Source organism: Barbatula barbatula (genome assembly GCF_947034865.1).
Source record: "Barbatula barbatula genome assembly, chromosome: 14".
Taxonomy (NCBI): Eukaryota; Metazoa; Chordata; class Actinopteri; order Cypriniformes; family Nemacheilidae; genus Barbatula; species Barbatula barbatula.
Genome location: NC_136777.1, coordinates 13,617,249 through 13,633,173, shown reverse-complemented (window position 1 = coordinate 13,633,173; position 15,925 = coordinate 13,617,249). Strand labels below are relative to the sequence as shown.

The window sequence follows — 15,925 nt, the reverse complement described above, 5'->3', positions numbered from 1 at the left end:
CTTAAAATTCTTACTTTGGCTAAACTTAAAATTCTTTCTTTGGCTAAACTTAAAATTCTTACTTTGGCTAAACTTAAAATTCTTTCTTTGGCTAAACTTAAAATTCTTACTTTGGCTAAACTTAAAATTCTTACTTTGGCTAAACTTAAAATTCTTTCTTTGGCTAAACTTAAAATTCTTACTTTGGCTAATAATGGATAATTAAATCTTTTGAAAGCAAAAAGCTTCTTTGAACCAAATAAAATCTTTAAATTGAATGAAATCTCAAATTATACTTTGTCTTAAGTTTATACAAAGAGAAAACATTTAATTATTTTACTTTACTTTCAAACAAATGTCATTTTAAATATTAATGTAAAAAATGTACAAACTGTATAACAATGTAAACACATAAACCTTTAGAGAAATGTTGTATTGTGAAAAATTGTCAATGTTTATTATATATTTATACAAACACTGACAGTATAAGAGTTTGACAGTATAACAGTTTTCACAATGTCCAGTGCACTGAGAGCATCACTTTCACGGACCACAAAAACTGCCATGGTGGTCTTTTCAAATTCTCTCTCCGCTTCCTCCCTCTGGTCAGCCTAAAAACATACAAGAACAGAGCAATTGAGGGACTGTCGAAGGAAAAACATTCCTTTCACATCTGAAGAATTATTTTTAAAATGTAGTTAGCTTTCCTACTCCGGAAGTTGCAGACCCAAAACGTCTCGGTTGCTTCGATTAAAATATATTTATTTGTGTTCTGCTTAACAATGAAATTTGAACGGTTTATAGCAGGAGGGTGATTTAGTGACTAAAACATTTACATTTTTTGGTGAACTAGAATTGGTAACGAGTGCAACGATAATTCTGTTTAGAAGCAAAACACTGCTACACACTTATGAAGCCTTAAACATGATAATGAATGGCGGAAGAGCACTTCGCAGCACTTCAACCTCGGCGCAGTAATATAACTCCTGAAAAGTCACGTTGGTTGTAGTGACGGAAGTGAGAGAAGCAGGGGAGTTTTTAGGAGAAGAATGAGTGGTGTTATCTATAAACTTCTTTCTGATGATCACAGAACTATATTTGAAAGAATGCATGTAACCAAACAGATCTTATTCCCTATTAACTGCCACATGAGGAAAGTTATACTATGGGAGCAAATGGGGGATGAGATCTGCTTGGTTACTGACAGTCTTCCAAAAATAATCTTCCTTTGTGTTCAGCAGAACAAAGAAAATCATACACTTTTGGGTAAACTAGCACTTGTTGTTGACATTCAATATGACAATTCTGTCATTATCTACATGCTCTCTTTTCATTTCAAGCCTGTATGACTTTATTTCTTCAGCAGAATTTTGAACAATGTTGGTAACAGAACAGCACAGCTCCCATTCACTTCTATTGTATGGCACAAAAATAATGCAAGTGAATGGGGTGCTGTTAACAACATTCTTAAAAAAAACTCATGTTCTGCAGAATTACCTGGTATTCTTTGATCAGTCAGCTTGCATCTTCACCAAGGTACATGATGAGGCACTTCAGCAGGCACTCTCTTATGATGTCTATGTCCAGACTCTACAAGATGTACAGTTTTATTAGACGAAAACACTATTGAATTCTAACAATTCTAATTGCATCCACCAATACCTGATCCATAACATTAATAGTATCCTTCGTTTTTCATGGAGGACTCCCCTTTGCTCCTAATAACCTGGAGAAGTTGAGAGCTGTGTCGGTCCAAAGAAGCCAAAAATCTTGATGCGCAAAAATTCAGCATTAATCTGCAAGAAAGAGAAACAGAAAATGGACTTCGTAAAGAACCTGATATTACTTTCAAAACTAGGTGTAAAAATACATATATGTTTAACATTTTTTGCTGGAAAAGCATGATCTGAGGCTTTGGTTTTCAGGGAATTTGCCTAAAACTCAGCGCATCCAAGACCTTTTAACTGTGTGCGTAGGTTTCCCATCTTCATTTTAAATCTATGTGTCCACCCGTAGCAACCATTGAATGATCCTTTTTCTGCCAAGCAAGGGTGTTTCTTCAGGTGCTGCCCAATGTGATGGAAATACTCTTTAAACTATTATGTGTGTTTGTATTCACAAAGCATGCATTTATAAGTTGTCAAAGCATCTTTTTGAAGGTGATGTTGAGGATGCCTCCTCGACATGTGGCTCTTCAGAGAACTCTAAGTTTTAAATGAACAATGAGGATAAGGATGACGATGTCCAAAATGCCTATGATCAAGCTTAAAATGCTTGAGAAGCTCAGGACACTTGGCTTTGGTGACACCACAGTCTTTGCATTTCTACATCGAGTTACTTGCCAAAGAGAGGGGTTAGGAAGAGCATAGAAGAGAAAACGATACATTACAAAACTGACCATACAAAGCAATAATTAAGGTGCAAATTACTTACTTTTTCACGTGACTGGATTATTCAGAACCTGCCCTGAAAAACGTTACCCTATCCTACAAAAGACAAAGAGAATTATAAGAAACTTGGGCTCACACATAGCGTAAAAATTAAACAGGCGACTTCTTTACAGGGTATGCTGGTAGACGCAATATGTTATTATGTGTTGATGCCCGTCACTTGAAGTCATGTGTTTGGGCCTTCACTTTAATATGCGTTTCGCGCACATAGCTTGGGTTAAGGTTAATCATAAATGAGAGACGTTAGCGTTCGGAAGACACTCGCAGTCTCGTGCACACAATTTTTAGCTGAGCTGACGTTAAGTGTTAAACGAGTACATTGTAAAAACTACTTTCTTAAATAGCAAATAATCATCGTTATAAAAATAAATCTTCATAATAGTGTTAAGCCCATACAAAGCGTCTAAAGCGGGCATGTATTTTCTATATGACAAACTCACATTATGAGTATCGCACTCCAGCATACACGAAACAGCAGTTATACTACTTTTCAATATCAACCCATCTAACCTATTTGCTTGTATAATAATTATTTTATTTCCACTCAGTTTAACTTCATAGTGATGAGGGGAACTTGTAAACTTGGTAGCCGAGTTAGACCCTTCCATCGTAATACTAACCGTATGTAAAACAACAGTATATCACAGTAGTTTATGTAATTATACGTATATGATTTCAATAATAAACCCAAACGTATCTTTAGAATTACTTACCGATTTTAGATATTGTCGTTTTTCCAAGCCGTGTTCATCCATGCGGTGTAAGAAGATGGCGGAGAGATGAACGTCCTCACGCTCGACTACGGGTTACGTTAGACACCACGTGATAATGGGAACGTAATATTTTTAAGTTGTTTCAAAGAAATGTATTTACGTTACACTAACAAGTCTTACTTTTAATTTGAATCAACCAAACTTTTTACGTTACAATGATGGCTAGACAGAAAATCAAATGTTTTAAGTCAGATCAAGGTCAAAAACTGCTTTAGAGTAAAGACATGCCTTGTGCGCTTTTTACAGTGCAATATGTTGCTGCAGACAGCCTTGGAGCACATTCTTTGGGTGGTTTTGTTGAGAGTTTTTCGGGGGAGTATTTTTGAATGTTTTGCACTGCTACACGCACTGAAATTCAGGAAAAAGAGGTCAAAGATGGTGTTTTTCCTCTCAGATCTGAAGAGCAGCATGATGTACATTTATCAGGTGCACGTGCAAAAGGAGAACATTGTTGTGGTGTGAAAAATATGTGCGCATTAGCTGAGAATCTGTCTCACTTTAAAGTAACTTCAGGCGTTCCCCCAGATGTTGCCCATGATCTCCTGGAGGGTATTGTACCTGTTTAATTGGCAGGGTGCTTTGAAATACTTCTAAAGAAGAAATATTTCACCTTTGATTCTCTTAACAAACTGATTAAAGAATTTCCATTCAAGTGGGGAGATAAGACCAACCGTCCTCATGTGCTTCCACAGACATTTGTCCGGAAAAAAACAATTGGTGGAAATGCACACGACAATTGGTGTTTGCTACGGCTATTACCTTTAATTGTTGGAAAACTTGTACCTGAAGATGAACCTGCCTGGGAAGTAATTCTACTTTTGAAAGACATTGTTGAACTTGCTGTATGTCCTGTGCATACTAACGAGTCTGTTGCATACTTTGAGAGTAAAATATCTGAACACCGACATCGATACCAAGTACTCTTTCCAGGAAAAAGGCTATTGCCAAAGCATCACTTTCTGGAACATTATCCAGAAATGATTCGTCTGTATGGTCCACTTGTCTTGGTGTGGACAATGACATTTGAAGCCAAGCACAGTTTTTTTAAACAGTTTTTTAGTGCCTGTGAGCTCCGGGTGTACGCGCTCAGAAAGTGCATGTTAGAACAGAGCATCAGTACACAAATTAAATGTTTAACCGGCAAGGCTTTAAAGCACATGCAAATAATGAACTTTTGTGAACTGCAGTGTCCCGTGAGTGTAACACTACCTCTGCATGTGATGTGAATGTACGTCATGTTGTACAGAATGTTGGGACAGAGGGGCCAGAACTGCAACTCATAGAATGTACTTATGGTTGCATGATACTACGATATTTATTCAAAAGCACATCGCCCATGATCAAAAATAGTGATATCACACACGCCTAATGCTATCCTTAGTTCAAACCGATAATACTTGTATTGGTGCTGGTTGGACTCTATGGGTTAATAGGTGGGGCTATGTGGTAATTTTCAGTGCAAAATTGCATACACAACATAAGGCAGTTTGATTCTAAACTTTAAGTTGTATTTTTATTTAAACTAATATTAAAATAAAACATTAAATTACACACTTAAATTAGTTCAAGCTAAAATTAAGGAGCCATTCAGTATGGGTGCATGCATATTCCGCATGTTTCCTGTAGTCAGAATCAACAGAAAAGAGGGAGCATATATGTGATCTAAAACGCATATTAAAAAAATTACGCTTGCCACATATACAGTGTAAGAAGCCCTTTAAGTGACTGTCATTTTGTTAAACCTATTCTATTCATTATGATATTAATATAGGACGTGTTGTTGTCAAAGTAAGTTTCATGTTTTAAAACTAATTAACTTTTGTTATTTGTTTTAGGACAATGACTTGGAGAAAGCTGAGAGAGACATGGCTAATACAGTCATTGGAATTTTCATTGTCCGAGCTGAAGGTGCAGGACCTCAACAACCACCATTGGATGTTGGGATCATTGTTGAAGGAGTGAAAGTGCTTCAGGATCTACGAGATGTCACCAAGGCTTGTGCTCTCCTCTTGGGAGTAATATATACCTTGAATCTTAGCTATCCATGTGATCTCAAGTACACCTTTCAGTTTCTACAAAAGGTGTTACTGGAACTTGATGCAAGCAAACTTTCACACAAAATGCAGGTACTTAAAAATAAACTTATGGAATAATTAACTGATGTTTAGTTTAATTCCAGTACAATACTGCTGTTTGAAAAACAATATTGTTTTTGTGTTTTTTTTTTGTATAAAAAAACATGCCTCATTCCTTTCTATGAGGGTCAAGTTCTGTAGCACTTTGGGAAGCGTTAGACACGAATTGTCCTGCTTGTAGAATTTATTGAAGAAAAAAAATGCAAGACTTATTTGTATTGCAAATAAAAAGCTATTTGTTTCTGAAAAATAGTAAGTCTGATTATTTAATGGTTTTCTTGAACACTTGTATGGCTTCTATTTACAAAGCAACTGAATCCTTAAATGTTTATTGCACACTAAATGTTCGTAAATTTAGCATAACATTAAGTATATTTAATAGTGACTTTAATAAGATTTCTTTAGCTCATACAACAACATTATCCATATGTAATAGTGACTTTACTAGGATTTCTTTAGTTCATACAACATAACATTATCTATATGTAGTGACTTTACTAGGTTTTCTTTAGTTCATACGACATTTATATTCTCAACTTTACACAAACTTTTTTAGTAAATACAACTTACATTTTGTTTGTTGAGATTACTTGACAAAGCTCTGTGGAACCCACTTGACAAAGTTTTTTTAAGTAAATCCAACGTTTTATTTTTTGAGTGCATGAAGTTTCATTTTTAGGTGAACTATCCCTTTGAAGGTGGAAAGGGATTTGAGATTCGAGTAGTCAAAAGTTGATCTATAATTCAGGTTATCAGGAGATGTATATTGTAAATAAAAAATAAACAACACACAACATCAAAGCAAATAGACTTGTGAGCTGTGACTTTATTGTGAGCCCAATAAAGCTGAAGGCCACATCATCCTATAGTAACACACTTGTAGGTGCTTCACAATGCCATAGAATAACCATTTTTGTCTAAATGGTTCCATAAAGAACCTCCAGCATCCGAATAACTTTTCTGTTTTACAAAAGGCAAGAAAGAGATGGTTCTTTGATTGAATTGTTCTTCTATGGCATCGTTGTGAAGAACCTTTTAAGCACCTTTATTTTTAAGAGTGTAGGAGCCTTTATGTTATTTTAGAGAACAGGAATATTATATAAATTCCCAGAAACAACTATATATCTTCTTCTAACATTGATGCAACAAAGGTTAATTTAAGAGTTATACACTTACAGTATACAGTATTAAGTTTAGTTTAAAGTAATAAACACACCCATGAGTATGATCAAGTATACAGACTCAGACTTCAATGTTATTTTAACATTGGCAATCTTTCCAGCATTTATTTAATTTATTTGCTTGGTCCGTTATAAGGCCTTTAATGTTCATGAATTTAATGAACATAAATATACCTTATTTATTTAGATAAAAAATCAAAAAATGTCTCAACTTTTATTAATCTATTTGCCCTTTGTTTGAATAATGCACTGTAAACGATTTTTGTTGTATTGACAGTATTAGTACTATTTTCTCTGAAATTTCTTACTGTCAAAGCTCTGTACAGTTTGTTACTGTAGATTTTGTACTGTTTAAGTTGTGTAGAGTGTGGTACTGTAATTTTCCACTGCATTCTGGGGGGAAAATTAGGCCTACTGTAAATCCAAATAGAGAAATCTAAATTAACTGCACAAAACAACAACAAATCTCAATTTTCTTTGCATGCTTTATTTGGTTTTAGAGCTCAGGTAATTTTCCTTAAAAACTAACTGCCCGTTAGATAATAATTATGCCATATTTAACACCACAGAGAGGTCAGAGCCAGTGGTGAGTTTCAGAAGCACTTTCCAAGCTGAGGCTACGTTGGGTGGGTACATGAGCGCTGAGCTCTGGTTATAGTCTGGAACTCACATCTCCGAATTCGTCCAAACTAATTTTTTAAAAGACGCTATCTTTATTAACCAGATGCAGATTTGAATTTTAAACACATTCTCGCCTGAAAAACTCTTGAAATACATTTTGTGACCAATATTATAAATGTTTACAATTGAAGATCAAAACGCACCTGACCAGGGACAATACTTAAACCTCTTTTCAATTTAAGCACTTATTTCATAATTCCACCCAATAATTTTAGTTGTTTTGGTATAACTCCTATATTTTCCACCTAATAAATGAATGATGTGTAAAAATGAAACAGGAACACATTTTTCCACTTCTGGCCACATTGGCCAACACAGCAGATTACACTTCATTTTTTTTCATTAATTGCACAATAAAATCACTAAAAATACAATAAAAGACTCCAGTTAGTTTCAATCTTGTGAACGCTGCAAATGACCTTTTGTCCATGGATGTTTCTGAGAATCCCATGATTTCCTGATGCTTTCTATGTGACAGAAACGCACACACTCAATACAAGTACATTTAAACTTTGTTCCTTCACAAGACATGCATGCAATATATACTATAATTTCTGTATTGAACTACTTTGGTTATGTTGTCAATTTTTAAACTCATGTTTATTATTTAACAATTAGATCTATATGACTGTAACATCTGTGTCACCTTTTAGAAATGTCAGTTTATATCTATTTAAGTATAGACAAAGCAAACATCAAAGTTTGTATCTAGTTTATCTAAATGTGGTGAGGATGTCCCGCCTTCCTCACCACACTACATTTTTAGTCCTTTAATCAAAACTATAGTTTCTCAACCATTTGTCTACTGGTTGAATGCGCATCGGACTAAAACTAACTGATATTAACTGGGCCACTTCGGACACCAAAACTGTTTTGACAGATTTTAGTGTTATACTGCACAGTCCCAAAAGTCATCTGCAAACATGTGCACCCTGGCATTAAGTAAACCAAATAAAAGACTATTAGGCAATACATACAAAGCACACACACGATAAAACAATGACATACATTGAATAAAACACTATTTTAAAAATTCCTTTCAACACAAGCAGCACTGCCGGCTGCCAACATGTGACCTGCAACAAGATATAAAATGTTTTAAAGGGTTGTTTTTTAATCTTGTGCTTTTACTGTTTGACAGAGCTATTCAACTTTGTTTAATTAAAAAAAAGAAGGTTGAATTGAAGCATGTTACAAAATAAATGTTATCGAAAATTGATCATGTTTTTGACTTCTTTGAATTGTAGTTTCATTTTCCACATTAGTTTTTGCTTAACCTTTTAAATCTATCCATTTAGTCTGTAAAATTAGGACAAGGAATAACAATGATATGATCCAGCTTCAGTTTCAATTTTTAATTGTCAGCTGGATATTTTTGGAGGGGGCTCAGGAAACCAAGATCCTTAATCCACTCATTCTGCACCCAATCATGACCTGCAATGCGCAAAATGCGTTTACGTATGTGTACACAAACCAACAGCCTGATGATCCCAGACACACCTGCACTGTCTCTGGCCACGTAAAGTCGCTGACATACACATCAAAAGTAATGTTGGGGTTGCTGTGGAAATCAAATTTCTCTTGACTAACCTAAGCTTGAATCTGATTGGCTAAAGAGTACGACAACCCAAGTGGAAGGGGTTGCGTCGCCAGGAGAGTTTCAAAAAACACACACACACGTCCAAGGCGATTCATACGTGTGTGACAATTTGCACATTCGTAAAACAAGACAAACGCCTACATTTTAACTTTTCGAAAGTTATGTGCGCAGTTGTATGTTTGCGAAACGTAATTTGTGAGAAAATAGTTTTGTTTTACGCACGTGAATTGCTTTTCGTAAATGTAAATATATACTACGTGCACGTAAATTAGGTTTTATGCATGCGAAACTGTTTACGCATGTGTGTATCTTGTTTTACGCATGAATAATTAATGAGACTAAAATCGCTCCATACTATTTTGGCGCACTTGTTTCTTGGTCAAGTCAATGAGGACCATTTTTGGGTGAACTGCTTTAACGTGTCTGACCATCATACCCACAAAGCAAGGTTTGCTATGTTAATAAATGAATGCATGATGAGAACTGGCAGGCTTGTATGGTTTAGACCCCTGTAAGAGTATAGAAAAATCAGCATGACGCACCTCATCAGGAGTCGCCACAAAGTTGATGGCGGTGTAGTAACGGTCATCCTCCTGAGACATTTCATAGTTTTCATCTTTGTCGGCGGAGGACAAAATGAGTGGTTGGGAAAATGACAAGATGACTGATATGGCCACAATATGAACATCCATTAGCAGCTGCACTGACATACTCACAATAATCCCTTCAGAGGGTTGCCATGGTAACGGTTCTCCACCTCACACCTGAGACCGGATCAAACAAAAGAGAGTACGAGTAGAAAGAGATAAGCGACATGCAGAGCCGGGAAAACATCATAAGTTAGTTGGGTATTGTGTTTACACTATCGCTGACAGCTGTTACTCGTTTACACACAAGCTGTGTCCATTACACTGACACGCTGAACAAAAGACATAAAACCTGTTCAAGAGTTCTGAAGTCACACAAAGATCATGATAGTCCTATATTGTTCAGCTTTAAGATGATATTCTAAACAGGTGCTAAAAAGGTTTTACCTGGGCATTGAATGAAAGACAACTGGTCTCCAACATTGTTAGAAAGCTCATGTAAGTGCACCACATACACTCCGAGCTCCCGCTGGTGCACTCGCTACAGGACGATAGGAGTGCGCAGGGCGATGAGTGGTACCCGCTGGGGTCTTCTGCTGTTGTAGCCCATCCGCCTCAAGGTTGTGCGTGTTGTGGCTTCACAAATGCTTTGCTGCATACCTCTAACAAGTGGATATTTCAGTCAAAGTTGCTCTTCTATCAGCTTGAATCAGTCGGCCCATTCTCCTCTGACCTCTAGGATCAACAAGGCATTTTCGCCCACAGGACTGCCGCATACTGGATGTTTTTCCCTTTTCACACCATTCTTTGTAAACCCTAGAAATGGTTGTGAGTGAAAATCCCAGTAACTGAGCAGATTGTGAAATACTCAGAGCGGCCCGTCTGGCACCAACAACCATGCCATGCTCCAAATAGCTTAAATCACGTTTTTTTCCCATTCTGACATTCAGTTTGGAGTTCAGGAGATTGACTTGACCAGGACCACACCCCTAAATGCATTGAAGCAACTGCCATGTGATTGGTCGATACGATAATTGCATTAATGAGAAATTGAACATGTGTTGCTAATAATCCTTTAGGTGAGTGTATCTATCACTGAAAAAATTAAAAAAGCAAAAACCGAAGAGAGAACAACATTTCATTTAAATTAATTTCTAACATTTTTTGTGGCACAGGTGACCTCTCCTCCAGATGTCTGTGAAAGAAGAAGACTTGGAAATGAACTTTACGCATCACAAACAAACACACACACAAACTAATATCAATGTCACGTCCATCAGCTGCGATAATCCCCGTCTCTGTCTCACCTGGAGGCAGGCCAGAAACCCTGCGAACCTCAGCATCCATCCGTCAGTCTGTAGACGGGGAGGAAGAACAGTGCCTGCGCTGCTATTGAAAAATCACTGGTTTCCTAAAAACATTTCGTATCCTTTCGCCCTATTCAGTCCTTACGGATGATTATGGAGAATCATGTAATCCATCCAATCACATTATATATTATAATAAATGTTCCTATTCCGTTTTATCAAGTATTCTGGTTACATCTTTTTCTCGTGGAGCCAGAACTTCTGAATCGACGGTCCATTTTGTTTACTCTTGTATCGTAACTGTGGCTCAACAGCGACGACCTGTGGGGGTTTGTGGTATTTACCCATCAAACGTGTTTTGTAAGATTATGGTAAAATGTACATACATTTAAATGGGTTGTTTGATAACATTTACGTTTAAGGTTATACTTCTTTGGAAAAACATGTACATGTTTCCATGTTTTCATTTTAAATTGATAGTTCACCCAAAGGTACAAATTCTCACCAACTCGCCTTCGAGTTGCTCCAAACCTGTGCAAATGTCTTTGCTTTGATGAACACAGAGAAATATATTTGGAAGAATGCTTGTCACCAAAAAGTTCTGGGACCCCATTGACTACAATAGTAGGAAGAATTACTTGATTTTTTGTTCTGTTGAACACAAAAGAAGATATTTCAAAGAATGCAGGACAGCAAACAGTTCTGGGGCACTTTTGACTACCAATGTCAATTTTCCTACTATGGTGGCCAATGTGGTCCAAGAACTGTTTGGTTATAAGCATTTGTTCAAAAATTCATTTTTGGCTGAACTATACCTTTAAAGACATGCAGTGACGTATTTAAAGTTAAATATTTTATGTAGTAGCCCAAATAATATGAGTCCATAAATAGACAACTGTTCAATTAACTAGAAACACATTAAAGCCAAAATGGCAACTAGCCGATTTTACATTAGTTTTGTTTGTGTTAAGAAGTACATTTGTAGTGACATACATTTTTTTGCTTGTGAGTATTCAGACTCAGTATTCAGAAGTGAAAAATACTTAAATTTTCCCAAGAATTCCAAGAAAAAATTATGTTTCCCTTTCCCCATATTTTAACATTCGATACAATTTACAAGATCTAAATAGCTAAAACCATTTTTTCAAATACAGAATCCAGAAGTAAAAAACACAAAACACCCTTACAAACATCATAGAATGTTTATTAAATTCTGACTTGTAAGAAGTCACAATATTTCAACGCACATCACTGGATGAAGTGCATTCGTATACCTTATTTATAACTCAACCAATCCAACGGATTGATTTAAGCAGTGAACATAAATAAAAACAAATAAACATATTTACATAGACGGCTGGAGACATGGCTGGGCTAAGCGAATATGAAACTGGCATTTCAGCACTCACAGGGAAAACAAAACGGATAGCATCCAATGAACGTGTCTGAAACTGAACTGTGTCAGAACTACACTAAATAAACACTACATTCACCGTAATGACACAAGCTGGCTTGATCAAAAACAGCAGTCACCAAAATGAACCTGAACACAAGGATGCCATTTGTGAAAGAACTGATCATCATTAGACAGAAATAAAGATGTGTTGGAAGTGCTTTGCTACAGGTCAGAAGGGTTCACAAAGTCCCCAGTGAGTATTACAGGTCACAGAGTCCTCAGGTTGGTGATATCGTGTTAAGGGTCAGAGGTCATAATCTCATGTCCGTTCTGCAGCATAATGGCCTGTCCAGAAAACACACCAGTATTCACATACATACAGAAGCTGCTCCTGAAGGTGCTCTTCACACACGTCTATAGATCAGACAGAGCTTTGCACTGATGAGACCGTATCGATCACATCACCCTAGAGATCAGTAAAGATTTAACTGCAGATTATCCATTCTCTCTCACCTCTGATAATTCTTAGGAAAAAGGTCCATAGAAATTGAACAAAGTTGTGTAAAAAGCAGTAAATATACAGAAAATGTCATCATATACAAAAGAAAATTACATCAGTCCTTCTAATCAAAATTGATAAGAAAAAACATACAATCAGTCATTCCCTGATATGTTACAATTAAGGGTGCAATGTTGAATATTTGGTCGAAGGGATTGCTCTGGCTGTATCCTTTCAATGCATGTGACTAGTCAAAGCTTTTCTTCTTCAGACTTTGTGAAAAATCATTTCAAAACAATCAGAGATACTGTAAACTACATTTGGGTGCTTATGAGCGAAATATTTTACAGAACGTTTTCTTTGTTTCAATTTGCTCTTCAATTCTCAATCTAACAGCGCAGAAGCTTCATACTGACCCTATTCAAAACATGTCATTTGTGTCTCCAGCTTAAAGGCAGTTTGAACATTTCTGTATCATTTCTCGTCCATTACAGCACACCTTCACCACCAACTGTCTACCCGTAAACAGCGAGTGGCTATAATGCCTCGTAACTTGTGCGTTCAGTCTAAAATGAGCACCTTTAACGCTCACAAAGTCTCTCTTTCTTGATTCGTTTTTAAACCTATATACATTAGAGGAGGAAAATAACTTGTACGCTTTCTGTTCAAACGGGAACGCACGCATTGCACCACTTCCTGTTTAAGACATGCAGAGTAAACGGCATCCAAAGGCAGATCATCAACTCTCCTCTTACAGCAACGGTTAATGTGCAAGAACGGTTCTTCTGGTAACAGATCTGGGAATCATGGGATTGGTCAACAGTGACTTAAAAGAAGAGCCAAAATTGAAGTAAGCTGGAAAACAGACTTGTGAGACGCAGTGTAGCAGTTTTAGAGGTTAGTGGAATGATCCATTAGTCTGGTGAGATTACGCTATGAAAATAACGGTAAGTGAAAAGATGTCTGGATGATGTGTGTGCTGAGAGGTGGTGACAGGTTGAGTTTGTCGTCCCGCAGATGAGGCACAGTGCGTGTCTTTGAGTGGGAGTTCTAGTTTGAGTTTGATGATGATATCTGTCGTGTAGGTCGCCCCGCAGATGACGCGCTGTATGTTCGAGTACGTTGTCGGATTCTGCAAGGCACCTCCAGCTCCTCGAACAGAGGGTGCTCTGTGATTTCTGAGGCTTCGGGGCGCTCTGCAGGTATTCGGTCTAGCATACAGCGTACCATCCTAGCCTGCGATGCAAGCAAATACAATGCTATCAGCGTGTACAATGGTACAATAATACAAAGTTGATAAAAGACGAAAGATATTTAAAAGGAGGGACAAAGATTAAGCTATCACCAAATTCATCCTATTTACTTTCTAAATGCAAGTTCCTGAGTTGTTAAATACTGTTTTACTGAAAATACACATATGATCACGTTATAGAAGTACAATTGGTTGTCCACAGCATGGCCTTTTACGGTATGTTTGCATTGTCATTCTAACATTGCACCTGAAGGGGGCACTAAAGTGTTTCTATTTTTTTAGATTTCCCACTTGTACATACTCCCACTACCTCCTTCATTGAAAGTACAGGCACACAAACACAAACAAACTTACTTCTTCGATATTGGCCCTTAAGAAAGGAACAGGAAACTGCAGAGCTCTGACTTCTGTGAGTGTCTGAGAGAGAACAACATTGAGATGTTATTCAATCTGTACAACATAACAATATGCAGTACACGGCTGAATATGAATATGTTTGCATAGACATGAGTGTTTGTTTGCGTGCGTGATCTTACCCTGACTCTCTCCATCTGTGTGCGGAATGGATAAAGCAGTTCGAAGAGAATCAAGCCGAGCGAATAAATGTCCACCTTGTGAGAGTAAGAATTCCCAGACAGCTGCAGAGACGGAAAGAAAGAGGATGGAGATGTTAGGAAAATACGTTTTGACATTTAACGTTGCCCATAAAAACACTCATCAACATCATTGAGGTTTTTTTTTAATAATCTTGCAATGTGGTTGCAAGCCTTTAGTTAGCATCACATTGGTTGCTAGGGTGTTGTGGGTGGTTGCTAGGGGGGAAGCCATGTGTTTGCTAAGGAGTTTTGATTGTTGAAGTTAGTTGCTACCATTTGTGCAGAGAATGAATAAATCTGACCTGCTCGGGGCTCATGTAGAGCTTAGTGCCCACTTGGCCGGTGTGCCGGGCGTAGACTGGCATCATTGAGAGGGTGTTCAAATCCTCATCATCTTCCTCCTGATCCATGTAAGTGACCAGCCCGAAGTCTCCCACCTTCACCACGTCATCCATGGTGAAGAAGATATTAGACGGCTGAGCGAGAAACAACAAGCAATAAAATGTTTTAAAAAACTCCCACTGCAATCATTTCATGTTGGGTATCTGTTGCATGTTCTACCTTAAGATCCCTGTGCATAAGTCCCTTGCTATGCAAGAAATACACAGCCTCTGCAATCTGCAGGAAGACATCCAGACACTGCGTGTGCTCCCTCTGCCCGGGCAGACACCTCTGTGCCATCCAGTCTTTCAGGTTCTCCTTCCTGCACAGCTGCATTTGGATGTACAGGTAGACTTTTGGTGTGAGCGGGGGTCGTACGGCAGAGCAGGGGGGGCTGGGAGCAAGGTTCAGAGAGGTGGGCCGTGGAGGCGAGGAAGAGGGTGGCCCTGTAGATGAACACTGGGGTTTGGAGTCTGATCGCGAGGGGCACGCAGGTGGCACAGGTGTACTTCCGCTGAGGTCGCTATCATTGTCTTCAAAGACTATATCGAAGGAGGATGAAGTGCAGTCACCGTGAACGACCGTACGGGGAGGGCAGAGCTCGAAGGAGTGGGGGGAATTGGAGACCTCCAGGACAGCATCTGGATCGGCCTGGCTGTCACGTTCTGACATCAAACTGTCTGGCAGCAGACCGTCCACGCATACCTGATCCCCTGCGTACACGCTCGTATCCCCGCCAGCCGCACACATGTACGAGGAGTCCACTGGAGAGGGAGTGGCCACAGGAACTTTGACTGAGAACGCTTCCATGTGGTCGGGAGAGCTCAGCAGCCAGTCAGCAGTACTGAATTAAAACATAAATAAATATTTAAAACATTTGTAAGCCTTCTCAACTCAGTCTCCACGTTTACATGCAAGATCATTGTTCGCACCTGATATCTTTGAGCCAGCGTTTATCCATGTCCTCCTGCCAGCCCTGAGGCGGACTCTCCTGCCAAGCGTTAAAGTAACGGATGATGCCTGGGTGTTCCAGCTTAGCGAGCGCCTTCACTTCTCTCATGACCTTCTCACGAGCCAACTCCCTACAATCGCAAACACAAACATACAG

General features: G+C 38.1%; 1 protein-coding gene and 1 long non-coding RNA gene across 3 annotated transcripts in view; both read right to left on the bottom strand.

The window, feature by feature from the left end:
* Positions 1-416: 416 nt before the first annotated feature.
* On the bottom strand, positions 417-3,232 carry LOC306903282. The gene is made up of 5 exons (XR_013787535.1): positions 3,143-3,232; positions 2,413-2,465; positions 1,642-1,775; positions 1,477-1,569; positions 417-590 (listed from the first exon to the last, which is right to left on the bottom strand). It is a non-coding gene; the product is annotated as an uncharacterized lncRNA (long non-coding RNA).
* An 8,640-nt stretch (positions 3,233-11,872) lies between these two features.
* eif2ak3 (eukaryotic translation initiation factor 2-alpha kinase 3) overlaps positions 11,873-15,925 on the bottom strand; it is a 28,320-nt gene continuing 24,267 nt past the window's right edge. For both annotated transcript variants that reach the window (XM_079473486.1, XM_079473487.1), the window contains 6 exons: positions 15,750-15,899; positions 14,998-15,661; positions 14,739-14,912; positions 14,377-14,478; positions 14,195-14,257; positions 11,873-13,824 (listed from right to left, as the gene is read on the bottom strand). In XM_079473486.1, coding sequence (XP_079329612.1) covers positions 13,639-13,824; positions 14,195-14,257; positions 14,377-14,478; positions 14,739-14,912; positions 14,998-15,661; positions 15,750-15,899 — 1,339 coding nt within the window. In that variant the 3' untranslated portion in view covers positions 11,873-13,638. The remainder of the gene's footprint in view (positions 13,825-14,194; positions 14,258-14,376; positions 14,479-14,738; positions 14,913-14,997; positions 15,662-15,749; positions 15,900-15,925) is intronic.